General features: G+C 34.4%; 2 protein-coding genes across 5 annotated transcripts; one reads left to right on the top strand and one right to left on the bottom strand.

Moving 5' to 3' along the window:
- Window positions 1-1,235: 1,235 nt before the first annotated feature.
- LOC144999856 (uncharacterized) lies at window positions 1,236-4,042 on the bottom strand. 2 transcript variants are annotated; one of them, XM_078959016.1, is made up of 3 exons: window positions 3,939-4,042; window positions 2,369-3,010; window positions 1,236-1,526 (listed from the first exon to the last, which is right to left on the bottom strand). In XM_078959016.1, exons 2-3 carry the CDS (start codon window positions 2,799-2,801, stop codon window positions 1,435-1,437), a joined length of 525 nt encoding a protein of 174 aa, XP_078815142.1. In that variant the 5' UTR covers window positions 2,802-3,010; window positions 3,939-4,042; the 3' UTR covers window positions 1,236-1,434. The 2 variants fall into 2 exon arrangements, with proteins under 2 accessions (XP_078815142.1, XP_078815141.1); XM_078959015.1 differs by having other exon boundaries at window positions 3,862-3,993.
- A 14,716-nt stretch (window positions 4,043-18,758) lies between these two features.
- LOC145000074 (flowering time control protein FCA-like) lies at window positions 18,759-24,558 on the top strand. Of its 3 annotated transcripts, none has more exons than XM_078959220.1 (16): window positions 18,759-19,331; window positions 19,469-19,629; window positions 19,823-19,901; window positions 21,427-21,533; window positions 21,622-21,673; window positions 21,753-21,820; window positions 21,906-21,972; window positions 22,064-22,143; window positions 22,234-22,298; window positions 22,382-22,441; window positions 22,595-23,165; window positions 23,238-23,534; window positions 24,008-24,046; window positions 24,123-24,191; window positions 24,270-24,315; window positions 24,421-24,558. In XM_078959220.1, the coding sequence occupies exons 1-16, from the start codon at window positions 18,905-18,907 to the stop codon at window positions 24,432-24,434; spliced, it is 2,202 nt and encodes a 733-aa protein (XP_078815346.1). In that variant the 5' UTR covers window positions 18,759-18,904; the 3' UTR covers window positions 24,435-24,558. The 3 variants fall into 3 exon arrangements, with proteins under 3 accessions (XP_078815346.1, XP_078815348.1, XP_078815347.1); XM_078959222.1 differs by having other exon boundaries at window positions 18,760-19,331; window positions 21,451-21,533; XM_078959221.1 differs by having other exon boundaries at window positions 18,760-19,331; window positions 21,759-21,820.
- Window positions 24,559-26,673: the final 2,115 nt, after the last annotated feature.

Raw genomic sequence — 26,673 nt, 5'->3', positions numbered from 1 at the left:
CAAGGTCCAAGGAGCAGAGCCCCTGGCTGGGGTCCCAAAGGTCTCCGAATTTTACATATGTAACCATAGTGGGAATTCACATTCTCGATGGTGATTATGGTAAACTAACGAAATTCATTAGTTTTGAAAACCCTAAATCCTCATTAAAATCCGGATTCCAAAGCAACCCATGAGGGCAACCCTAAGAGAAACCCTAATCTCGTTTACTACATAAACGACTCTTCTCTTTGAGAAAAGATACACGAATATTATTAGCTCCCTTTTCTTCAAACAAACAGAGAATCTTTCTAGTATTTTGGCTTACGATTTCTATGACTAGAATCGTAAATGTCCTATTGGACTATCCTAGGTTGAATTTTTTGTAACCCAGACATAGGGTAGAAATATCAGTTCGAAAAGTATTCACACGATCCAAATAGTATCTAGATCTCCAACGTAAACCCTAATCCTTCCAACATATTCTAATACAACTTCAAATGGTAAATAAGTCCCTATCGCTATCCTAAATAAAATGAAACCAAACATGTTTTGACTCAAACCTATTTTGACTTTTGTTGACTCGAATGGAACCGGTTTGGCAAAAAAACCGATTTGTGCACCTCTATTGTACACCCATTTGTCCAAATACAGTCTATTAACTCATTACATATTTGATTTAGCAGGCTTTAAGGTGTTTTGGTTATAAGGAGAAAACATTATATTTAAGATCCCTTGAACCATATTGTAAGTCTTCCTACTTGCCCTAAAATCAACGGACAGATCTTGTTTATACTACTTCACATAATCCAACGACACTTCTTCCTTGTTTACAACAGGTGATTAATTGTGTTCTTGTACAAAAAAAGATATTTCACAATTTTTTATACAAAAGCCTTCAGTCTCATTGATGAAAACGGAACTGCAAGCATCTGCGCATTGTTTTTGTATCTGTTTCTTATAAAGCAATTAACATTTTTATTAAGGATTCATCGTGACATCTGACTTTGAGTTTTTTTGCATATGATTAATGATCGATTGTTTTAACGAATTTTTATTTAGGAATATGTTATTTTCAATATAGAGAGAGCGATATGCATATGCTATTTCTCTAGTAGTCAGAGTCCATGAGAGCAAATCACTTTCCAACTCTCAATAATATCCATCAAGCTTCATTTATTCGTTTTTGTATGCATCTGTAACCATATGCACATGCATCTTATAATATGCTAGCCACATCCTTCTTAGTTCTTACAAACTTCAAGGGTAAAACAGTCTTTTCACGCACACCAACCATTTACTTGTACAAAAACCGGAACTTGATTATTTCAGAGCTTTACAAATAAAACATAAGAAAAATTAACACCTACCTCTTTTGCTACAATCATATTTCTTTTATAAAAATTATATATAAAAAAAAAAAAAAAAAAAAAAAAAAAAAAAAAAAAGTAGCATTATTTACTCTACATATGGTACGTGATCTCGTGTAAATATTGAACTATTTTGAGCCATTTGAGGAGAACCCGGAAAAGCAACACCTGAATTTCGACCTGAAAATTTGTAAGCAAATATTATTATTGATTCATTACTTGGGTGGTTTCACATTGACCATTTTACCCTTGCTATATATATATATATATATATATATATATATATTTCCATGTAGGGTACTATGGTCTATGAAGCATTCATGTGATTAAGGATTGTTATGCACTCGAGTGTCACGTGTGATTTTAAGCCAAATTTTGAATGCCCTACAAATTCAAGAAACTTTTTTTTTTTTTAATTTTATTTTGTGTGTAGGGTAGGAAGCATTCAGGTGGTTAAAAAGTGTCACATGTAATGTCATGCCAAATTTAAATGCCATGTCACATGTAGGGCAGCTTATAAGATGCCAAATTACTATCCTATCCCTTACAAACAAAACAACAAAGACATTAAATCAAAAGATATTGGAATACGAACACATATCGATATCTTCCCCTTTCTTTACATTATCATCTTATCTTTTTAACAATTATATATATATATATATATATATATATATATATATATATATATATATATATATATATAAAATATAGGTAAAGGTACATGCAAGAAATAGCAATCTACATCTATGTATATGATTAGTTTTTAAATATTATCACTAAGTGCTTCGAATTTTATTTTTCTTATTAAAGCATTGTACTTTGAAAAATCTAGACAGCTATATCAGTGAATATAGCTTTTTATTTTGGTGACATTTCTATAATTGGGTATAGTTGCAAAGTATAATGCTCTAATAGGAAGAAATAAAAGTACACTTAATCCTATTTTCTACTAATCGTAGTTTGCAAAATTTAAACAAAAAATTAACTCGATCTTGAAAAAAAAAAAAAAAATCAATTACCTTGAAGAAGTATGACTAATAAGAAGATGATGGTAAAAAGCATGGCAAACAAGGCTGCATGTGATGATGATGATGATGATGATGATGATGCTTTCTTTTGCTTGAGTGCTTTCATGCGCTCAATTCTCGCCCTTTTGATGATGGCAAGTTGAGCAAGCTCTTTGATGAGGTTTTGATCATAAGAATCCAAAGAAAAGCCTCTCGGAGGTCTAGGTGGTTTTTTTGCATTTGTTCCTTTTTTACCCTTTTCTTTCCCCATCTTCTTCCCTGTAGAATTTACATTATTCTCTGCATTGATGTTTGATGGATTCAAGATACATTTTTTTGCATCCAAACCAGGATCCTTGTTGCTATAAATTACACCAGTGCCACTCTCAAGATCAAAATCAACATCAACATCTTCTTCTCTACAAGTGGAATGAATATGATCCATTCAAAATTCAAACCCCTTTCTCTTCACTTCCAAATTTCTAAAATTCTAATCTTTTTGCTAAAACGCACAAAGATTTGTGATCTCAGGTTCAAAACTAAGAAGAAAAAAATTGTAGTTGAGATTTTGCGATTTTGTAGACACAGTTGCTCGAAACTCAAATACCAAATATATCCTTCTGTAGCTCAAAAGCTCGCAATGGATACAAAATTCTGAAAGTAAAATAGAAGAAAAAGATTAGGATATCACCTCCTACTAGTCAATGTGTGTATATGTGTGTGTGTGTATATATATATATATATATATATATATATATATATATATATATATATATATATATATATATATATATATATATATATATATATATATATATATATATATATATATATATATATATGTGAAAAAGGAAGTAAAAAGAATCTTCATGTGAACTCAAATGAAAAACTATGAGCTAAACAATGTCAAATCAGGGGTAACCACAAATCGATAGCTGGCATTAATCACAAATTTCGGGTCAAAATGGAGAAAAAGGTAGCACTTTTTTTTTCAATTACATGCTGGAATACAGAATTTATCAATCACGTAGCTATAATTTGAAATTTTCGTCTATCTTTTTTCTTCGATTTTAGTCAAATTAACTAAGATAAAATCATTTGTACCAGTTGCGACGATTGCGTTTCCGTAGTCAAATTGGGTATTCTGCCAACTTTCGGTCAAAAAAATTTAAATATCCAAAGCAAAATAACCCAAAAACGCTTTGAAGAAGCCGAAAGAAATAATCAAACTAAAGGATTTGATCTAAGTGACGAATGAAGCTAACAATTGTAGCTTTAAACGACAAACATAAGCAACGAATGTCGAAGAACAAGTGAACTCTAAGTAAAGAAGAAAAAAGAAATAGAAACCAAAACCCAATTGTTACGAGTAAATTTGCTTGCGATGTAATTCAAATCTCAAGAAAATGCAACGCGTAAAGGAATCAAACTCGATTACTCGTAAATTCAAGTAATGAATTTCATAATTCAGACGATAAAGAAAGACGTGATGGAATTGAAAGTACCTTATATTACTATAAATCGAAGGAAACCTAGATCGAGTATGATATGCATATAGTAATCAAAAGGATCCTTCTTTTACCTCTCTAACGTATGAAGAAATTCATCAGATGGATAGCGACTGGTTATAACTTATAAGACGCATATGGCTTTTTAGTTTTTAAGAATTTGTGGACAACCGGGAAGGTGCTCAAAAACTGATTTTATTTCATTTACTTTTTATATTTATCATATTAAAAGTACAAAATAAACATGTCTCAAATACTATATTATAAAAATATATAAAAGCTAAAATTGTTGAAAGAATAATGTTAAATTTATAATATTTATATATATGGTATTATGGCTAAACACTTATTCAATAAAGTTATATATTTTTGGGAATATGACTTATCAAGGTAATTAACTTTTTGTTATGTTCACATCGGGGTAACTATCTTTTTTTTGTACATATGTAGGTAACAAACTTTTTGGAAGTGTTCACATATGACCATTATGACCTGCTATAGCAGGTTAAATCCTATATGTGAACGCTTTCAACAAGTTTGCTACCTAGATATGTACAAAAAAAAATAATTACAAATATGAACAAAACGAAAAGTAAAAATTAAATTACATGAATGGTCCTTGTGGTTTGGGGGAATTTGTTGTTTTGGTCGCTAACTTATTTTTTTAACTTAAATGGTCCCTACTGTTTATTTTTGTTGTGCGTTTGGTCCCCGTCTTACCTAAAAATACTATTGTGCCCTTATTAATTTATTTTTTTAATTAATTTTCTTATCTATGTATTTATTTTTTACATATTTATAAAAATTAATAGATCACACATATTTGTATCTCGTCGGATGATCCATACTATTTATTTTTTTAATTAATTTAATTTTTTAACTCGGATGACCCTACTATTTAATTTTGTTACGAACTTGGTCTCTGTCTTACCTAAAAAGACTATTGTGCTCTTATTAATTTTTTTAATTAGTTTTCTTGTTTATGTACTTATGCTTTATATGTTTAAGAAAAATTAGTAGACCTCACATATCTATATCTCCTCACCATCCCATCTTTCATCATTCTCAACTTCTATTTATTTTTCATCTTTAGTGATATCGACGTCTTCATCATCACTTCTTTTTTCGGTCCTTCAACTCCGTCGAATCAACACCACAACCCACTAAAGATGAAGAGACAGTAGGTTATGGTGTTGGTTCGTCAGAGTTGAAGTACCAAAAAAAAAAGACGGTGAAGACGTCGATGTTACTAAAGATGGAAAATAAATAGAAGATTGGGAGGATCAGAGATGAGATGGTGAATGGTAAGATTCAAATTAGATTTCTCAAATGTGGTTTCAGGTTTACGGTGATGAGATACATATATGTGGGGTATATTAATTTTTTTATAAAAAATAAATACATAAATAAGAAAATTAATTGAAAAAATTAATAAGGGAAAAATAGTATTTTTAGATAAGATAGAGACCAAACGCGTAACAAAAATAACAGTAAAGATCGTCCGAGTTAAAAAAATAAATTAATTAAAAATAAACAGTAGAGATCATCCGAGGAGATATAAATATGTGTGGTCTATTAATTTTTTTTAAATATGTAAAAAATAAATACATATATAAGAAAATTAATTAAAAAAAATAAATTAATAAGGGCACAATAGTATTTTTAGGTAAGACGGGGACCAAACGTGCAACAAAAATAAGCAGTAGAGACCATTTAAGTTAAAAAAAATAAATTAGCGACCAAAACCACAAATTCCCCCACACCACAGGGACCATTCATGTAATTTAATTTTTAATTTTCATTTTGTTCATATTTGGTAACTATTTTTTTTGTACACATCTAGGTAACAAATTTGTTGAAAGCGTTCACATTTAGGATTTAACCTGCTATAGTAGGTCATAATGATCATATGTGAACACTTCCAAAAAGTTTGTTACCTAGATATATAAAAAAAAGATAGTTACCCTATATTTTTTATATCAATTATTATAAATAACGGTTGGATGTTTCGATTAATCCTTGTTATGTTTGAACAACGATTTTTTTACTACTTTTTTAACATTTAATTAATTAACTTATCAATTTAGTAAAACATATGAATAGCTTATCAGTTTGATAACCATTTACGGAATAAAACGATTTATGAACAATAAGAAAAAAGTATTTTAACATAATTTCTAGATCCATTAATAAGATCTCGTGTGATGTTATTTGCATGTGTTAATGTAACGATTGTTTCGGGTCTACAAGAAGATCTCAAAAATTATTTGAATATATGCTCCGTTGGTGGGGAACTAGGGTTGGACCATTCTTCTCAATTATGGATACATATTCATAATCACTAGAGGCTTACCTTAGCAAAACTAAATAATAATTAATATTTAAAAAATAGATGTTGGAAGTTATATATTTTATTTGTGTAGAAGTATTCATTATAAGTTTTCGGAATCTTAAAATATATATATAAAGACAAATTTATATAAATGGTTATTGTGGTTGGGGAAAAACCACTATATGGTCTTTATCGAGAATTTTAAACACCATTGGTCTTTATGAGTTTGAAATATTTGAGGTCCAAATGGCAAACACCATTAGAATGCATAAAAAAAGATATTGTCTCTCCGTCATTTCCTCACCACTTTGACTCTTCGTCTCTTCCCAACCCATGTCTTCCTTCCTATCTCGTTTGATGAAACCCGCAACTCTCCTCAATCCTCCGTGATCCTTAATTTCTTGTACCTTACATCCCTTCTACAACCATTGAAGTAAGCATGAACCTTGTGATAGTTATTTGATGATTTAATGGTACATGACGTTTTATATATCATTTTCAAAATATATAAAAAAGAAATAAAACCAATGCAATATTACAAATCAGTTCATGTTTTTATGTTTATGTAAGCCCGTGTCAAATTATAGCTTTTTTTAAGTTAGATTTCAGTTTTTCTATTCTTGTAAAATCCATATCAAGTTATAAACCAATTCCAAACTTCCTACCTATATTTTTTTATTACAATTCTTGTTATCAGTTCTAGTTCTTTATAGTTTTTGTGATCGATTCTAGTTTTTCTTTTCAATATAATCTATTACAACTTCTCATTCTAGTAAAACTCAAATAGAAAATCAATATTATAAATCAATATTAAATCCATATTTATTAACGATTATGGTTTTTCTTTTAAATGAATCCATTTTGGACTCTTAGTTCCTATAAAGCAAGATCAAAAATCGTAATGTTAGAATACACATTTATTTCTAAGCAAATCCGGCTAGATCGAGTTCAAAATTCCCCATCGACATTAAAGAACTCCACCATTTTCATAACCTCTAAAGACCTCCGATATCTTGACCAATGTTTTAAAAAACATGTTTTTAGTTGAACGAGTCTGATGACTGGTTCTCAGTTAGATCATCGGTTCAATCTGACTTCCATAATTTGTATGTATTTTCTATTTTTCTGCATACATATGTATATAAATCCCAAAAAAATCCTACATGTTGTAGTGGTGTGCTTCGGCCTTCGAGTTGTGTACACTCCGGTTAAAACTTGAATGATCGAGTTGTTCAATTTACTTTTAAAATGAGTTGTTTTTTAATGGGTTAAGTGAAATCCAACTATCAAAGTAAACCAGTTCAAATGGTTTGTTTTCCGATTCAACCAAGTTTTTGAAGAAACAGTTTGGTTCTATTCAGTTAAAATTGATTTTTAAAACAATGATCTCAACCACCACTACCATCCATAATCGTATGCATGCACTATCACCACATGCATCGCCTCATTGAGCTCTTTCATAACGTCGTCTAATTCTGACACATGCCCATATACCATCGACATAGTGTCCCCTCTCTAACTCTTTCCACTCCCCTCTATTTCTCTCTATTTCTCTTTCTCCCCCTCTTTCTTTCTCTCTTCATCTCCAATTTGCTTTGGCATTTGCCAAAAAACGTCAGGAGAGAGACATGTAATTGGGATAGGAGATTATAAAAATGGATTAAAACATAAGGATGGAGTTTAATCCGAGTAGGTGATTATATAGGGGAGATTGATGCAAGCAATGAAAGAAGTAGGGATAGAGCTTAAGGAAAGGAAAATGATGTTATAGGTGTAAGTGTGAAAAGAGATAAAGTGAGATCGAGATAAAAAAAATTGTGAAACCTCATTAAAGATCATTCGTGTTTAAAATTCTTCATAAGGAGTTATAGTAGTATTTTTTGCCAACTACAAGGATCATTTATGTAATTTTGTCTAATATAAACATACAAACTAAAAGCTAAGAACTCCTAAAAACACTTAAATTTACTTGAAACAGGTTTTCATTAACAACTTATTGTTTATATTAAGGATTAAGGTCATATTTGGTCACTTAATTTTTATAATTGTGCTTATTTGGTCACTTAACTCGTTTTAAGTTTTAGAAGATCATCGAACTTATAGACTTATGCCAAAATGGTCATGAAACATTTTCTTGGTCACTTAACTTTTGTATTTTTGTTAATTTGGTTAGTTTTCCATTTTAAAAGTTTTTTTATAACCTGATTTTATAACTTTATTTTAAGACACTCTAAGCCAACTAGATCTCAACTTTAAGTCTCATAAAGTCCAAAAATGCATATTTCTTGTCTTAATCTAGTAAGTCCAAGTCTTCCACTTTCATATCTAAATCAACATGAAGTCTAAATGGATAAAGTCTCTAACTTTGTCTATTATAAGGCTACAAACTTCCAAAATCTAAAACCTTATGTTGTGAATTGACCAAAGCCCCATCTTTCTTTATGCATGGAGTAAAGAGAGGTCTTCTATGCACACTCTACTCCACCAAATGACCATATATCATCCTAAACATCAATCAAGAGTTTAAGAGTTCTTCAAAATATATGGAATAAGCCACCAGAGGACCAAAACTCATTAAAATGGACCAAAAGTCCATATATTCACTTATCTAAAGATAAAACACAATAAAGTTTGGAGCTTTGTGACTTACAAAGGTATAGAAGGTAAATAGGGGTTGAATACTTCAAATGCATAACTTCAAACACCAACTTTTTTTGTTTTTATTCCTTGTAGAGCACAATACCACTAAAAGAGAGCATTAAAAGGTCATTAAGAGACTACCAAAATGGATTTGGGAGAGAAAATGAGCTTTAAACACTTTAATGGATGCCAGGGTTTCATTATAGGTGTTATAAAGGAGGTGGAGGCTGAAAATGACAAAGTCCTAGGTTAATGGCCTTTAAATAACCCAAAAAACCATAAACACGCATGACCATTAGGTCGGGGTGCCTTACGCTTTTACGATTAATTCATGGCTTTCAAATTTCAACTTCAAACTATCATAACTTCTTCGTTCTAACTCCGCTTTCAGTGATCTTCATATGCATGTGAATGTATTTACAAGCCCCACAATTCTATCTAATTACTTTTGACTTATTTCATATACAACTTGATTTATTAATACATGCAAAGATATCACTTTTCCCGTTTTACCCCTTGGCTCCAATTCACACTTTTCAAGGGCTTAAATTACTTAACCAAGATTATCAATATCTAATAAGGTCAAAATTATATTTTCTTGAAGTCCAAGATCTTGACTCAATCAAATTTATGTCCTGATATCCCGAAATTAGAAACATCCTGAAACAAATGCTACTCCCCCATTTAAATTGGAGTTCGTCCTTCAAATTGATTTGTCTTGTTTATAATTTCTAAAAACAACACCAATACAATCCATGTGCTTCCTCTAACCATTTCATAAAATCAAAGAATCCATAAAACATTCGAGAGACCACTCGGAACCTAACCGATGCCAATAAACAATTCAATCACTTTACAAATACTCAACTGCAACAACTACCTCTTTCTCCCCAACTGTAAGACCCAACTCACAGCAAAAACCACTCAAATCGAGAAACTCTTAAAACTGCAACTACAAACCAAATCCATCAATATACTTTAGAAGAATGAAGACCCAACAGTCTAACTCCATAAACCATACCTGAATACTAGTGATCATCCATTCGTGATACATACCACTAGACCCTGACTAGGAACACCACCAACCATGCAGAAGGAATACTTAAAACACCCCAATCTTGAATTTTAACAAATCCCAAATCTGGAAATTATGCCAAAAAGACCCCAAGTACACACTTGACTTCTTGGCAAGTTATCACTAACCCACCACTCCCACAAGCATAACCATGACCAATCCAAAAATCCTACATGGCATCCAAAATCCTATTATAGCTCAGGTGCACAACCATTTGACAATTAATTCCAGAGACCTACAACGAACTTCACCACTAGTAACTTAACTCCCCTGAAACCATTCTTACAAAAATGAATAAGTCTCCTTTAAGAAGAAACTCAACAATGGACTGTTGATAAACAACCATGACTTTCCCAACAAGTCAACATCTTACCAATGCCCGACCCAAACTGGATGGCCACTAAGCCACCAAAATGATATCATATTGCCCCTAAATATTAATTATGCCAAAAGGTTAACGAATCATGTGACATCCCCAAAATCTCGGCCATAAAAGACCGATTCATTTATGCATCTTAAAATAATTTCAGAGTAAATCCTTTTGATTTAAAAGAGTTGCGGAATTTGTTCCCAAAACAAAATATGATAAGATAGTATTTATCAAAGTATTTCATCAAGAGATGCATTTTCATTATATAATCAAAACTCGGGATGTCATGTTCCGATACAGACCATAAAGCATAAATGATAACATTACAAGTCATTCAACAAATATATACATATACAGACTTGTAAACAAAACAACTCGATGATTCATCCATCTTATGCCCTTGCGCCACTTCCTGTAATACAAATAAAACTGAGTGGGTCAGGCTTGGGAGCTTGGTAAGCATATAGGGTTTTCAACCCACAATAAATAATTATATTTAATTTCACCAACCAACAATAACCCGATTACCCATTCCCGTTATCCTCACTTTATGTCCCTAAAACAACATCTATCTCAAGGGACCAAATCTAGGATTTTCATCGGGACGGACATTATTGCTAAGGGGTTTCCTCAACAATAGATATCATAAAGGCAACCATGAGGGGGATAGAGTACACCGGTGAACACATCGTTCACAACACCTACATGTTATGAACCTGCTAGCGTTCCACAAGACTGTCTAGAAAGAGTATGTGGTCGTCATCCATACTCTGCTAGATGACTAGGTTAACAACAACAACATCGAGGCCTCTCATCTGTTTATCACACATCAACTATCTACCCATGTTCTACCCAACATATTAGTAGATAAAAATATATATTTTTATACATAGTTTAAAACCTGTATAACATGTTCAATCAATACATATTCCACATAACAGATGAGGCACACACTCATAACACATATTTCATAGAGAATAAATCGGATCTATGAGATAGAAGAAAGTGAGTATACATTCACGCATATAACAACCAAATATACACATAACACGTATTTCGTATAAAATACTTCATAATTATGCGTTAGAAGAAGGTAACTACACACTCACTTGATCAGAAGATGATCGGACAACACTACGACTTGTAGAAGTAGTATTCTTCGGTAGATCTGGAATATCTTCACAAAAACCGGGCTCCTCGCAGGTAGAGCTTCGGCTCAGGAATCACACTTCTCGGGATCTTCGGGGCTTCGGGACTTGCTTCGGGGCTCGGGAATAATAATTGGGTTCGAGATACTTTTAGCACGTAAAACGAGGCAAAAACTAGAGAGAAAGGAAGAATTTGGCAAAAGAATAAGGCTGCCCTCGCATGCCCTTTTATAGGAGGCTGGGACCTCGTAGTACGTTAAGTGTACTGCTTTACGCGGGGCGTACGCCTCGAATCATCATTGCATGCGTCATCGGAGCACTCGAGTCCGAGGCGGTGTATGCATCGGGGTACGCTGGGCGTAGTTTGGATTGGATCGATGACTCCCCCCTTCCTTCGGATAATATCGGAATTTAATAATTAAATTTAAATTTTAATTATTTAATAAACTTCGAAAATTCATATCTTCTTCATACGAACTCCGTTTTGGACGTTCTTTATATCCACGCGTAGGTGAGACCATACTCTACAACTTTCGTTAGACTCCGTCGGCTAATTTTGACTTTATTTTTATTATTTATTTTTAGTAGGTCGGGACAGGAAAACTCCGTTATAAAATCATAACTTCTTCATCCGATGTTCGTTTTCGTCTGACTTTTCACCAATGCGCTACTATCAACGAGATCTTCGATTCTCATTTAGATTGTTTCAACCGACAATCACTCGATCTCGAATCGAGTATTCAGGCTGCATACTGCTAAGTCGAAACTTCAGAAAATCATAACTTCCTCATACGAAGTCGTATTTGGGCGTTCTTTTTATGCACACTCTCGGTTTAACGAACTGTACGGCATTTGTTTAGATCACTAAGGCTAAATATCGCTTTAACATAAATTTCACTTTTTACGTTGTTCAGCGTTGTCGGTTCTGTCGCGAAACTTCGACAAGTCATAACTTCTTCGTTACAACTCGGATTTCGGCATTCTTTATATATTCGGAAACCTCATTTCAACTACTACAACATTATCCATAGATATCGAGCTTATCTAACATTTCATTTTGACGCTTATTTTTTATTATTAATTAAATTAAGTCACATAGTTAAGCACAAAACACATAATACTCAAATAATACACTTCTATTATTTTCAAAACGGGTTACAAACGTTAACCTAAACTATTATATCAACATTAATGACAAGCCCATAAACATAGGCATTACAAATCAAGAGCCTAAGGTCTCATCCATTTAATTTATATTCATTATGGTTTACGATACATCGTGACACCATCTAATCATTGGAACGAGAAGCTCAGGAATCAACACCGATCTGGGTATCATCTAACCACAAAGCATTAAGACTTATGAGCAACATCTCAGTAGGCCTATTGGAACACGACCATCATCCCACCGACCTACAAGAACCCAGTCAACATCCCATCCAACACTTATCAACCACAATACAAGCCATACAACTCAATAACACACAAACCCCACCACAGTCTAGACTGCTATGGACGTAACACCAAATGAAAAAAATGATCATACGAGACCAGAAAATAAGATATAAATTTGAATGTTTATTCCAAATGAAAGCACTAAATTAAACAATAAGCACGCCATAAAGCTGGACCAAGTGTTCTCTTATATCTTATGAGGGGAATCACGACAACGTTGCTACAAGGTTTCAATGAATGGAATCATGACAAAATTACTATAAGTTCCCCCATGAGGAGAATCAATACATTCATTACCCAAAAGGGGTCACACTTACAGGGGTATATGTTACCATAGATGCATAAATAAATTATTTTTTACGGGCCCACATTATGTAGTTAGCTTCGTGTTAGCCAATGGTATTGACTCCCCGATATATGGTAGGATCTTATTTGAAGACAACTTAGAGTTAATAGACCATATTAGACAATAACTAGAGGTTAGAGAAAAATTTGATTATTAGTCGGAGGCTAGAACCATATTCGATTATGATCAGAGGCACTATGAATCGGGGCAACCCGAATTTCAGATTTAGTTTATAACTGAAGGAATATGTAATATAGTTGTAGTTGGAGGTTAATGTCATATTCGAAAACTTACCAGAGGCTAGTGCCCAATTCGTCTATAATCAATCCTTTTCTTTTATGGTGTAACTGTTGGTATTGTTTATAACACCGAAAAATGTGAACTCTAATAAATTTTTAAAAGTTTTTGTAAAACCACATTTTTTCTAATAAGAAATTAGGTTTTGAAAAGTATGGTGCTACATGTCAAACATATGTTAAATTGGAAATAATAAAAGAAAATATAAGGAAAATAAGGGTTGTGATGTATGATTTTAACAACCACATGAAATAAAATGAAACAAAATTCAGAATTAAAATGCATTCCAATATCGAGTATATTGTTAACTGTGGTCTTACTGATGTACGTTAAACGAATATAGTGCAATGATTTTATAAATAATATATCATATTAACACTAGTTATTGAGTAAGTATGATAACTCTTCCATTCATGCAGTTTAATCAAACATTGCTCATTTATTAAACTTGACATGTTACTCTTAATTGTGATAATTTTGAATACAATGTGCATACTTCGTTGAAAGACACTTAGGGTTGCTTGTCTTCATGCTCAAAGACATGTCTCCTTCTTTTGACACTGGGTCATATTAGCATCCTCCTAGCTGTAGGTGGAAGGGGCTTGGTATAGCCAGTTTCTTCCCACAAGTTACTTCCATTGAATAGAAGTATGTTAGACTGATATGTGGCCGTGTAATTACTCTTTCTGAACTAAGTGCTAGGGAATTCCTTTGAAACTTGTTTGGTGTATAAGATTGCTACTTGTGCATGCACACAAGGTATCGCTGCTATCTCCCACAGTCTGCAGCTGCAGTAATGATGTTCCAAATCAACTCCATAATTTTGAAAGCCATTCATAATTTCATATGAATTAACACCACTTGGCACTGCATACCAAGTCATGCAAATATAAACATTTAGGTTATTATAAATGTTATAACAGTCAATTAAAAAGCTACATTTATATACGAATTACAAAATATACCTTATATCCTTAGCAAATTCCTCCATCTTTAGAAGTGTTGCTTCACACACATCACCTTCCTAATTTTGTGCTTCCTCTGTTAAGTTGTAGAACCTTTCGATCACGCAGAGTCTTATTTCTTCAAGCATAGATAAAAGAGGCTTCTTTCTAGCATCTACAATGACTGCATTAAAACACTCAACTATCGCATTCTATACAAACTTACATGCCAAACTACTACCAAAAAATGCCATTCACCATATATGAGGTTCTTAAGCCATAAGATGATCACAAGCACCTTCACTTAAAGTCTTTATCCTATCCATGTTTATCTTGAAATCACCTTATGTTGTGGATTTTACAGCTGCCAGAACATGTTTCTGAGTTGTATCCCACTATACACTTTCCTAAAATTGGCATAAATATGTTTAACACATTGTTTGTACTCTACATATGGTAGAATTTCCTTTGTTGATTCAACAAGCCCTAGGAAATGAAAAAATATATTAGTAACTGTTATTAAAAACTATAATAGATGATATGAATTAAATGAACATGTCATTACCTTGTGTTGATCACTAATGACACATAATCCACTGCCATCATCCAATGGAAGATCTTCACTAACTAGTTCCAAGAACCATTTCAATTTAACCTTGTTTTCAACCTCCACAACAACCCATGTTATAGGGTAAATTTGTGTGACATCCCCAATTTCACGGCAAAAAAAGACCGATTTGTTTATGTTTTGTTTTATAAATCAGAGTATTCGTTTAAAGAAAACGGTTGCGGAATTTGTTCCCAAAACAAGATATGATAAAAACTTATCAAAACAATTCTCAAAGAGAATGTATTTTCAATAAATAATAAAACCTCGGGATTTCATGTTCCGATATAGACACATAAGCATAAACAGAACATACATTTTATTTACTCTAGTGATTTACATCTCCTTTAATCTCTCAGTGCAAAGCAGCTTCGTATCGATACATGTGATACAATTAAACTGAGTGGGTCAGGCTTGGGAGCCTGGTGAGCATATAGGGTTTTCAACCCACAATAATATAATTATTATATTCAATCATCAAACAATCAACCCAATTACCCATCCCCATTATCTTCTTTTTAATCTTCCTTAAAGATATTATCCTAAGGGTCATCTCTTATATCATATTTACTGCTCATCTCCTTACATCTTATATCCTTATATGCTTGTTCCTAAGAAATTTTCCTAAGGATCATCGCCTACATTGCATAGACAATACTAATTCGGGGATCACTCCCTCAATATATGTCTAGTTAGGGTTAGGGTATCATCGCATGATTACGCAGCCACAACATCGCCTGGACTCGTAAATCATAATAAGGGTTAGACTATCATCGCATGAATACGTAGCCACAACATCGCCTGGACTCGTAATTCATAGTAAGGGTTAGTCTATCATCGCATGAATACGTAGCCACAACATCGCCTGGACTCGTAATTCATAGTAAGGGTTAGAGTATCATCGCATGAATACGTAGCCACAACATTGCCTGGACTCGTAATTCATCACCTACATGTTATGAACCTGTTGGTGTTTCCACGGGTCATCTAGAATTGTTCGTGGTCGCCATCTATACTCTGGTAGATGACTACATCGCCAAATTGCCACATCGCCGGTAAAGGTTATGGTATCTCCTCTCATCTCACATCACTTATTTATCATCGCCTATCTATCATCACCTTTCTATCATCACCTATTTCTCATCACCTAATTATCATCACCTATTTCTCATCACCTAATTATCATCACACATCATCTAATTCATCTACCCATGTTCTACCCAACATATTTGTAGATATAAAATACATATACATATTAAAACATTTAATACCTATATGAAACATCCATTCCACACTCATCTCAAATAAACAACAATATATAAACACATAGCACGTATTTCCTAGCAAATACTTAATATGTATATGTTAGAAGAAAGTGATCACATACTCACGCGTATAAACAACAATATATATACACATAGCACGTATTTTATCAAATACTTCATATCTATGTGTAAGATGAAAGTGACTATACACTCATTTGATCAGAAGATGATCGGACATCACTACGACTTGTAGAAGTAGTATTCTTCGGTGAAACCGGGATCACTTCACACATCGGGTTTCTCGCGGGCAGAGCTTCGGCTCGGAAACTCTTTTCTTCTCAGGATCTTCGGGCTTCAGGACTTGCTTCGGGTCTCGGAGTTGTTACCGGGGCTTCGGGGGTACTTCTTTGCATGTAAATCGATGTAATATGGGAGAGATATGAGAGAATGAGCAACCAAACTCGGCTGACCCTTCAAATCTATTTATAGGGCAAAACTGGCCATTGCCACGTCGTGGGCTTGATCGTCACTGCATGCGTCATCCCAAGTTGCATCTGGGGGACTCCCGTAGGTGTCAGGAGACTTGCCACGTCGTGGTCTCTGACAGTTTTGGGGTTCGCGCCTTGAACTTCAGAAATTCATAACTTTTGCATACGAACTCCGTTTTCGACGTTCTTTATATCGATGCGAAGGTGAGATTATGATCTACAACTATCGTTTAGACTCCATTGGCTAATTTTGAATTTTTTTAATATATTATAAGTATATTACTTATATATTATCTTTAGTAGGCCGGGACAGGAAAACCCCGTTCGAATTTCATAACTCCTTCATCTGAACTCCGTTTTCGTCTGTCTTTTTATCGTTGGACTAATATCAATGACATCTTCGACTCTCGTTTAGATCACTAAGGATAGATATCTATCTACCTTAAATTCACTATTTACGTCGTGCTGGGTCGCGCTGGGTCATGCCGGTTCTGTCCCGAAACTTCGACAGGTCATAACTTCTTCGTTATAACTCGGATTTTGGCGTTCTTTATATGCACGGAAACCTTGTGACATATACTACAACTTGGTTAAGATTAATCCTTATAAATAATCTTCCATCAAAAAGTCATTTTTCTAAATTGAGTAGCCCGGATCTACAGGCGTTACAATTTGATTATTTGCATCTCTACCTATTGCAGTTAGTAGCTCACCCTTGCATAGTCCCTTCAAAAAACACCCACTCAACCCTATAACCCTATAATATCCTATCTTCCACCCATCTTTGATTGCTTTAAAGCACATATGTATTCTATGAAAAGTTATAGTTTGATCAAGGTTAATATTAACAAAAACCCTAACTGTATTACTTGGATTGGACCTCATCAGTTCATGTCCATAATCCCACACTCTTACATAATGGTCACTCAGTTTTCCATCAATTAAGGATAGTGCCTTACACCTTGATTTACAACATTTTAACCATGACACCTTGCAATGAAATTTACTTTGAATTATTGCCTGCATTTCCTTGCATTTTAACTTTGGTTTCCTTAATAGTTTTTTCACAATCTGCTTTGCTAACCAAGTTGGATTCATAAGCCTTTAACTAGTAAAATTCCTGGAATGATTTTTCAGTACTCATCCATGAAGCACGAACCATAAAAAAGCATTTTCCTGGATCACTAGCACACACAACCACTAGTCTAACACTATCACACCTCTTGAAATGAATTTTATAACCCTTATAGATGGAATAATTTGTTAAACATAATTTTAGTTCATGTTTAGATTCATACATTTCTCCAATAACCGGTTTCATCACATTCCATTTGACCTTCGTATACGATTTCATCTTCATCACTAGATTCTTTAGTGTTTTTCTCATCATCTACTTCTACCCGAGTATTCTCTCCTTCACCTTCCACTAGTTCGTCATCACTGTCTTCACAAAGAGCATTAAGGAATTCAACTTTACATCTTGAAACTGATTTGTTTTTTTTCATCAACTTGAACGTCGATTGTGTCAGGCTCAAATACTTCATCCATCGCCAAAGGACACGAGCAGAATCGATCGGTCGATTTGTCAGGAATAAAGGAGACGAGAAAAATGATTTTCTTTAATAACCCAAAATCAATGAGGTCAACGATACAATCATCATTAAGATGCCATGTAGACTTTTGTAACCAACTAAATGAGGGTCACCGGATGATAAGGGCTAAATTGTCCAGTTTATCCGGTTCATTGGGTTTTTTCATTAATTTTTTTTTTTGAATTTTTTGAAACTTTTGCCAAAATGTAGATACTTTTAGCGTAGATATCCAAAATATATTATCAAGCAAAAGCAAGAAATAGCAAAACTCATGTCAGGGGTAAAAAATGGAAACAACAATACCTCGAGGAGTTATATATACAAACATGACCAATAAATCATGGTCGCCGGCTCTCCGCTACTGAAGTTTAATTTCCAATCCCAAAATTAATTTCATAATTTTTATCGCAAAATCTCAAAAATCTAGGGTTAGGGTTTCTATTATCTCTTGAAATAATTTCTGGAGAAGCTTCATTCTTTCATGGACAGACATAGAGGCGGAGGAGGAGGAGACAGGTACGGGAATAGTCCTAACGACTCACATCCTTACAGACACCCTAGAGGCGGAGGCGGTGGAGGCCCACCACCTTCACGATCTTCAGATGATATTCCAATGAATCGTCACCACGGAGGTTTCTCTGGAAATCGTCGTCCTTTTGATAACAGTCCACCTCGTTATTCTCTTAGCGGAGGTGGTGGTGGTGGCGGCGGGGGAGGTTTTCACCCGATGGATGGCGACGGTGGTTTCCGGCCTTTAGGTGTGCGTGGTGCTAGGAGCTACAACAATCCTTCTTCAGAGTTCGAGGTACCTCTTTCTGGGCAGAAAAGGTTTAATCCTGATTACGAGGTGCCTATGTCGGGCCAGAAACGTCAATTTCCTTTTCCTGGCCGAGGAGGGCCTTCCCCAGGTTAGCTTGCTTAAATTTACTATTTGTTCGTTGATTTTGCATGTTAAAGTTATTATTTTGACCTTCATGCGAAGGAGTATCAAACATTAGCTACAACCTCAGTCGTCCAGCTTATATTGCATTGTTATTCTTTATAGATCGATTTGATGGAGGCAATTTTGAGAAAAGGAACTTCGACGGAGATAATTTTGATAAAAGAAATGTTGATGGAGGCAATTTTGACAAAAAACCTGCTGAAGGAGGCAGCTTCGCCAAGCTTTTTGTTGGTTCTGTTCCCAAGACTGCAACAGAAGAAGATGTAAGTTCCGAACTTGTGAAATGGCATTTTTTTGTTACTTCTACCTAAGTGTTGTGGACTGAAGTTTTTTTTAGTTTTCTATAAAATGTGGCAATTTCATCTATCCTGCTAGGCTGATTAGCCTGCTGTTGCCTTCTGTCTGCATGGTGACTAACTTTCCTATAATGTTAATGAACTCTATATATGATCTCAGATCCGACCTGTTTTTGAAGAACATGGAAATGTTGTTGAGGTTGCATTGATTAAAGACAAGAGAACAGGGCAACAACAAGGTATGTGCAATTACATAGATGCTTTCTGTAATTTGATATGTGTCGGTATCTCTTTTCAGGTCCTTTGAGGGGCTGAAGGGAAGCAAATGTAAAGTTATGTTTCTTCCCAGAATCCCAGTTAGTTGTTTTGGCAATCTTCAGGCCTCTTATTATGGTTTGCAAGATCATATCTGTCTAAGAAGAAGAAGAAGATAAAACTAAACCATTAAATATCAGTAACTATAACAGTTGGTTCATGGAAGATGTTGATAGATGTTGCTTTGGGGGCAGAATAATGTGTCATATAAACATTGCAAGCTTCTCTCTAGATGAAGTTTTGGTACCTAAAAAGCTTATCTAATAGTGTTGAGATACTGACAGACGACTAGGTTATTTGTAGCATGTGGGTAGATTCCAGCATTGTAACTTTTGAGGATTTCTACTTCTTTTTGGCGTTTAGACCCTGAAAAACTAATCTATGAATGCTTGTTAGTATAATTTAGTTGTGATATTGGAAATATGGTGGTTGCATGGATGGGTTGATAGTTGCTACTAACATCTAGTTTTGTGGTTGGAATTATGTGGTTGCTATAAGCTATAGACTATAGACTATAGACTATAGACTATAGTGTATTGTTTGTGTTTTGAAATCATCTTTGGAACATTTAGGCCTTGTAGGTACATTGTGAGTGAATTTCTTAACTTATCAGTTACTTTTTGGGCTCAAGAATCTTGTTTGATTTCATTGGTTGAGTTATTCAGGGACACTAGATTGATTGTCTTTAATGGTTGCTATTTTATTCTTTAGAATTGCTGAATTTTTCTGTCATTGGGGGATATGTTTTAGTTTTCCATACAATGGATCTTTTACTATTGCAGTTTCATGGTAACTTGATGATTCTATTTGGTTGCTTTGTGGGAAATTTAGTTGCATTCTTTTAACATATAGTGCATGTTTGGTTTAGTTGTATCATTGATGACATTGTATAATTGGAAATGTTTCTTTTAGCTATACCAAATGTTTGATTTATTAGATGAATGTTGGATGTGCATATTCTTTCTCTATATTATGTAGTTTAAGTTGTGGTGTTGTGATAATATGTGATGGTTTTCCAATAGTTGTATCTTTTTGTATTTGATTCTTGCCACTTTATTCTAACAAATAAAAATGTGTGTATGATTCAAGTAGAATGTGAATGAGTAGTAATGTCTTTCATTGGTTAAACCTCACAAATCTAGGAACTTTATCATGGTTGTTGATGAGCTTTTGAGACAGAATGTACATTTGCATCATCATGTAGTTGTTTTTTATTTTTTTTGGTTGTGACTTGTGAGTGATTAGATATTGCAAAATAATGGACCTAGGTGTGTTTTACTTTTTTTTTTTTTTTTTTTTTTTTAATGTTTGTGGTGGTTGTTTCATTAGATGTTGTTTTGGAGTAGATGTGATGGGAGATTGAATGATATTCAATAGCACATAATGCTGAATTGTTTTATTATGTTTTTCTAGTTGAATGGTTGATTGTAGTGTTGTTTAATATACCAGGACAAACGGTGTTCGCCTCTGCAGGATGTTGCTTTATTAAATATGCCACATCAGAAGATGCTGACAGGGCAATACGTGCCTTACACAATCAGTACACATTGCCAGGGGTTGGTGTTTTTTTAATTTGTCTTTTTGATAAACTGGTGAAGTCTAGTTGAGTGTGAAATGTAAATTTTTTTTTTATTTTTTATACAGGGAATGGGTCCCATCCAGGTCAGATATGCTGATGGGGAGCGTGAACGTTTAGGTAATTTACATGATAGATTGATTAGATGCATTTGTTTTCCTTTGGGATTTGATCCTGATGTTGTGTTCTTTTGTGTTAGGTGCAGTGGAGTTCAAATTGTTTGTTGGCTCATTAAATAAACAAGCAACAGAGAAAGAAGTTGAACAAGTAAGTCAAATCACATATTCATAAGTATTTGCTTTTCTTTTTTATCTATATGCATGAAAATAATGTAAAAAAAATTAATATTCAGATTTTTTTGCCTTATGGTCGTGTTGAAGATGTCTATCTCATGCGCGATGAAATGAAACAGAGTCGTGGTTTGTCCTCGTGTCATTATTATTATTAGTAATTTTTTTTTTTTTCTGTAATATGTCTTCATATCATATGATATCTCAATATTTTGTGTAGGATGTGGATTTGTTAAATACTCAAATAGAGATGTGGCAATGGCAGCTATTAATGCTCTTAATGGAATTTACACAATGAGAGTAAGCAATTTTATGCTTCAAATTTTGTCTCTAGAATTTCTTCATTTTACCTTTTTTAATTTTAATTTTTTTTTTCATAAAAAAAATCAGGGTTGTGAACAGCCATTAATTGTTCGATTTGCGGACCCTAAAAGACCTAGACCTGGGGAAACAAGGTTCTCTCTTTTTTATTTATTATAGGTATAAATATTTATTGGAAGTTTACAAGTATTTATATAGTTTTCTTTTCTTTTTCCAGGGGAACTCCTTCATTTGGTGGCCCCGGGTTTGGTCCTCGGATGCAGCCCCCAGGAATTAGGTATCCCATCCCATATACTTTTTGTATATTTAATTTACATTTTTGGTCCTTGAGGATAACCGTTTCTTTCAATATATAATTTCCTTTTTTCAGCTAATAGTTTAGGATCAAAAATGTAATTAATTTTGTGTGTGTGTGTGTGTTTTTTTTCAGACCACCGAATCCTGGGGAGGCAGCAATGCATGGTAACGCATGGCATCCGATGGGCCCAGTTGATGTTGGTGGCATGAACAACCAAATGACAGCAGCTAGATCTGGTGATGCAAAAGTGTTGCAACTTTCATCATCTCCTTTAAAAAAGCCATCAAATCAATCACCACAGCCTCCATCCTCCAACACCATAAGACCACTTGGTCAACAACAACCACCCAATTCCAGTGGTCAAACACATTCACATGGCCATGGTTTCAACACAGTGTTACCCCAAAATCAGTATCAGGTGCCACCTGTCCACCAGTCAGCTTCACCACTCGCTCAGATGCTGACTCAGCAAAAACAAACTTTACAGGCGAGTTACCAGTCCTCTCAACAAGCCTTCTCACAGCTTCAACAGCAACTGCAACTTATCACACCTCAGCAGAATCTTCAACCTCCTCCTCCTGCTAGATTGCAGCCGCCGCCTAATTCTGCTCCGCTCATGCCATCCTTGAAATGTAACTGGACTGAGCACACGTCCCCTGATGGATATAAGTACTACTACAATAGTACAACTGGCGAAAGCAAGGTATAACTTTTATTTTTTTATTTTTTTAAAAATTGATTGATATGCTGAAATTACATACCTACCTACCTACAGTGGGAGAAACCGGAGGAATTGGCTTTGTTTGAACAACAACAGAAGCCTCAAGAACAACAGCAACAGCAACAGCAACAACAACAACCGCAGCAAACTCAGTCTCTTTCACACAGTCAAGGTGGTGTTCCACATCAGCAAACTCCAAGTCTTTCACACAGTCAAGGACATCAGCAAATGCAACCTCTCACTCAAGGTGTCCCACTGCCACATCAGCAAACTCAGATTCCACAGTTTCAGAATCAGATGCAACAGGGGCGACACCCTCAACACTTGCAAAATCCCACTCACTCTACACCCGTAAAATTTTCTTCTTCTTCTATTATTATTACTATTATAGACTAAAATGCATTTTTGGTCCCTGGCAATTTTGCTCTTACAAACTTTTATTGCTTCCATAAGTATAATCATTTTACTCTCAACACTTTACAAAAAAAGACCAAAATTGAAGAAATCAGCGGGAACCAAAACTGTTATTTCTTCTTTTCTAAATGTGTTTGTGTAATTTAATTTAAAGGTTTTTTTGTCTTGTAATTTTGGTCCTTATTTGAAGTTTTTTTGTAACAAGTTTGGTCCCTATACCAAGAAAATGGCACTATAAATTCAGGATGAAATATGCAAAATCCGTCACCAAAAATGTTACAAGAACCTCAAATAAGGACCAAAATTGTAATATTCGGTTACACCCAAGGACCAAAAAAGCAATTTACTTGTTAGTTTATCTTGTGTTTAGTATATTTGATGATCTTATTATCCATTTTTTTTGGTTGCAGTATCAAAATGCTGGGGTTGCAGGCCATCAAAATATTCAGGTATCGATTGTATTTATTTTTATATAATTTTGTTTGTTTGTTTTTTTAATCTTAATAAAACTGATTTGTGTTGCAGGGCTTTGGGTATGGACAAATGCCAGTGGGTGGTGGTTCCATGAATGATTCTGCACAACGCTTTCAGCAGGTAATGTAATATTTGCTGATTCTTTAAAAAAATCACCAAAAATTCTTATATTTTTAAATTATTCTTTTGATTTAACAGGGGATGCAGGGAGCCCAGGACTGGATTTGGAAAAATAAAACCCCAGGTTTACTTATTTTCCAACATCTATACTTTTTTTTTTTCTTTTAATAATAAATATCGTTTTATATTTATATGTTGAAATGAGAGCGATTTGGATTTATTTGTTCAGGTCCAGGCAGTTAGGCTAAGAGACGATTTGAAGAAAATTGTGACTTTTATAGATTTATTTGCTTGTCATCGATCTTGTAACATAACTATTACCATTAGGTTGTTTAAAAAAAAAAGATCTGTTATGGATCTTTATAGATTTGTAGTGTTTGAGTCGTGGTGATGATTTCTTTAAATTTTAACCGTGCTTGAAACTCGCATCATGAATCGGAGACTTTGGGCCGAAAAAATGTTTGTCATCTACCCGGAGTTCTTAAATCTGTGAAATAATTTGGAGATAACGACTGTTACAGATGATTCATAGATCATGATCTTGAGAATGGGGTAACAACAAATGTCTATACAACATATTGTGGGTATACATGAATGTTTTGCATATCAAATGGATTTAGAGGAAAGGAATGAGGCACAAAGCCACGATAAGGATCATAATATGACAAGAATAATAGTAATATCACGAGGGATTGGCATCTCTATATCAAGGAGTGGAGGATACATCTCTGAATTTGAAGTACTCTCAACTTTCATTCCAAATTAATCGGAGGAGCATATAGACGTTTGATTCTCAAGTTGGCTAAACCAGAAATAGAAATAAAAACTGGATGCAAACTCTCAACACCGTGACGTGCGACCAAGCGATGCAATTCTCTTAAAACATCAGAACTGCCATGAGATTGTAAAATAGAAGACGGTCACTAAAAGTTGCTCTGGTTCATCCACTCTTGTTCTCTCTAACCTTGGAAGCAAGTCATAGGCCACTAGGGCGATATACTCTAAAAACCCACTCAAACAATTGAGCTGACCCAAAACCACTATACAAATAAACTCATAACTTTGAACTGGACCCTTAGTACCCCTCACCTATCAAAACTCGAATGTGAAAATCATAAGAAGAAGGATATCTGTTTTAGTTATGGTCCCTTAGTACCCATCACCTATCAAAACTCGAATGTGAAAATCATAAGAAGAAGGATATCTGTTTTAGTTATGGTTGAAGTACACGCCAAAACACAAATATGCTAAGGGAAATTTGAGGGTTGCTCCTGAGGGTGACAAAATTGACGGAGACGACAAGCTATCTCCTGCTAATAACCCTACTCCAGACGAGGATGTTACGAGGATGTCACTGAGGGTGAACGTTTGTCCCTTTAATCATGGGGTTTCCCGTCAGACCTTATACTTGCTCTTACCACCATCAAAATCACTGGAGAAATTAATGTGTTGTCTACTCTTATTCTGATTTATACTGATGCATCCCATAATTTTATTTATAGAAGGCTTGTCTTATCCCTTGGCCTTGCTATCCAATCCATTCCCAAGGTTGGCATTAAATTAAGGGGTGACAAAACAATGTCATGATGTCCTTATCTAGTTTGACACTTTCTCCTTTGTCATTGACGCTTTAGTTTATGACATTGGGAATTTAGATGTCATCTTGGGAATTGCATGGTTGGGTACTCTAGATGACGTACTTTTCAATTAGCTTACATAATGTATTCAAATTTGGGATAATTCTTCCCTAGTCAAGCTTCAAGGAACAACTCACGATGACTAGAGACTTTCTTTACTCCGTGCATGCCTTGAGGAACAACCGGACAATACCCCCAACTCCAAAATCATTACCCCCACCTTGCTAACTGTTGATCAACATACGCAATTGGATGGCCTTATTCCACAACTTTCCCATCTCTTCCAAGCTCCAAGGGGGCTACCAATGTCCCGATCTATTGAACACTCGATTAATTTGTTGAAAGGCCAAGGACTAGTATATGTTCGTCCATATCACCACCCCCACTTACACAAGGATGAGATACAACGACATGCCATTGATATGATGAATCAATGTCTTATTAGACCAATTCAAAGTGTCTTCTCAAGCCCAATAGTTTTGGTTAAAAAGAAGGACTCTACTTGGCAACTTTGCATCGACTACATGGCTTTAAATCGACTTACATTTTTAGACAAATACCATACACTTATTGTGGAAGAGATAATGGATGAACTCACGAAAAACACCGCTTTTTCTCCAAATTTACTTAAAGTTGAGTTTCTTTCAGGTTCGTGTATGTGAGACCGATATTGCAAAGATCCACTTTCGCACACATAACAACCACTATGAGTTTTTGGTTATACCATTTGTCTTAATCAATGCTCCAACGACATTTCAAGATTTGATGAACAACATTTTCCGACCTATGTTACGAAAAGGGGTCCTTGTTTTTATAATATTTTGGTGTATAGTAGACGTGGGACC

Source organism: Lactuca saligna, chromosome 6 (assembly GCF_052625555.1).
Source record: "Lactuca saligna cultivar CGN05327 chromosome 6, ASM5262555v1, whole genome shotgun sequence".
Lineage (NCBI taxonomy): Eukaryota > Viridiplantae > Streptophyta > Magnoliopsida > Asterales > Asteraceae > Lactuca > Lactuca saligna.
Note: the sequence above shows the minus strand (reverse complement) of the source record. Positions and strands in the feature narration are given on the sequence as shown.

Coding starts and splice junctions, on each gene's coding strand:
- LOC144999856 (XM_078959016.1), bottom strand. CDS start 2,801: ATGGATCATATTCATTCCACTTGTAGAGAAGAAGATGTTGATGTTGAT. Junction 1,527..2,368: donor ATTAGTCATACTTCTTCAAG/GTAATTGATTTT, acceptor ACAAATTTTCAG/GTCGAAATTCAGGTGTTGCT.
- LOC145000074 (XM_078959220.1), top strand. CDS start 18,905: ATGGACAGACATAGAGGCGGAGGAGGAGGAGACAGGTACGGGAATAGT. Junction 21,674..21,752: donor TGGGGAGCGTGAACGTTTAG/GTAATTTACATG, acceptor CTTTTGTGTTAG/GTGCAGTGGAGTTCAAATTG. Junction 23,535..24,007: donor ATCCCACTCACTCTACACCC/GTAAAATTTTCT, acceptor TTTTGGTTGCAG/TATCAAAATGCTGGGGTTGC.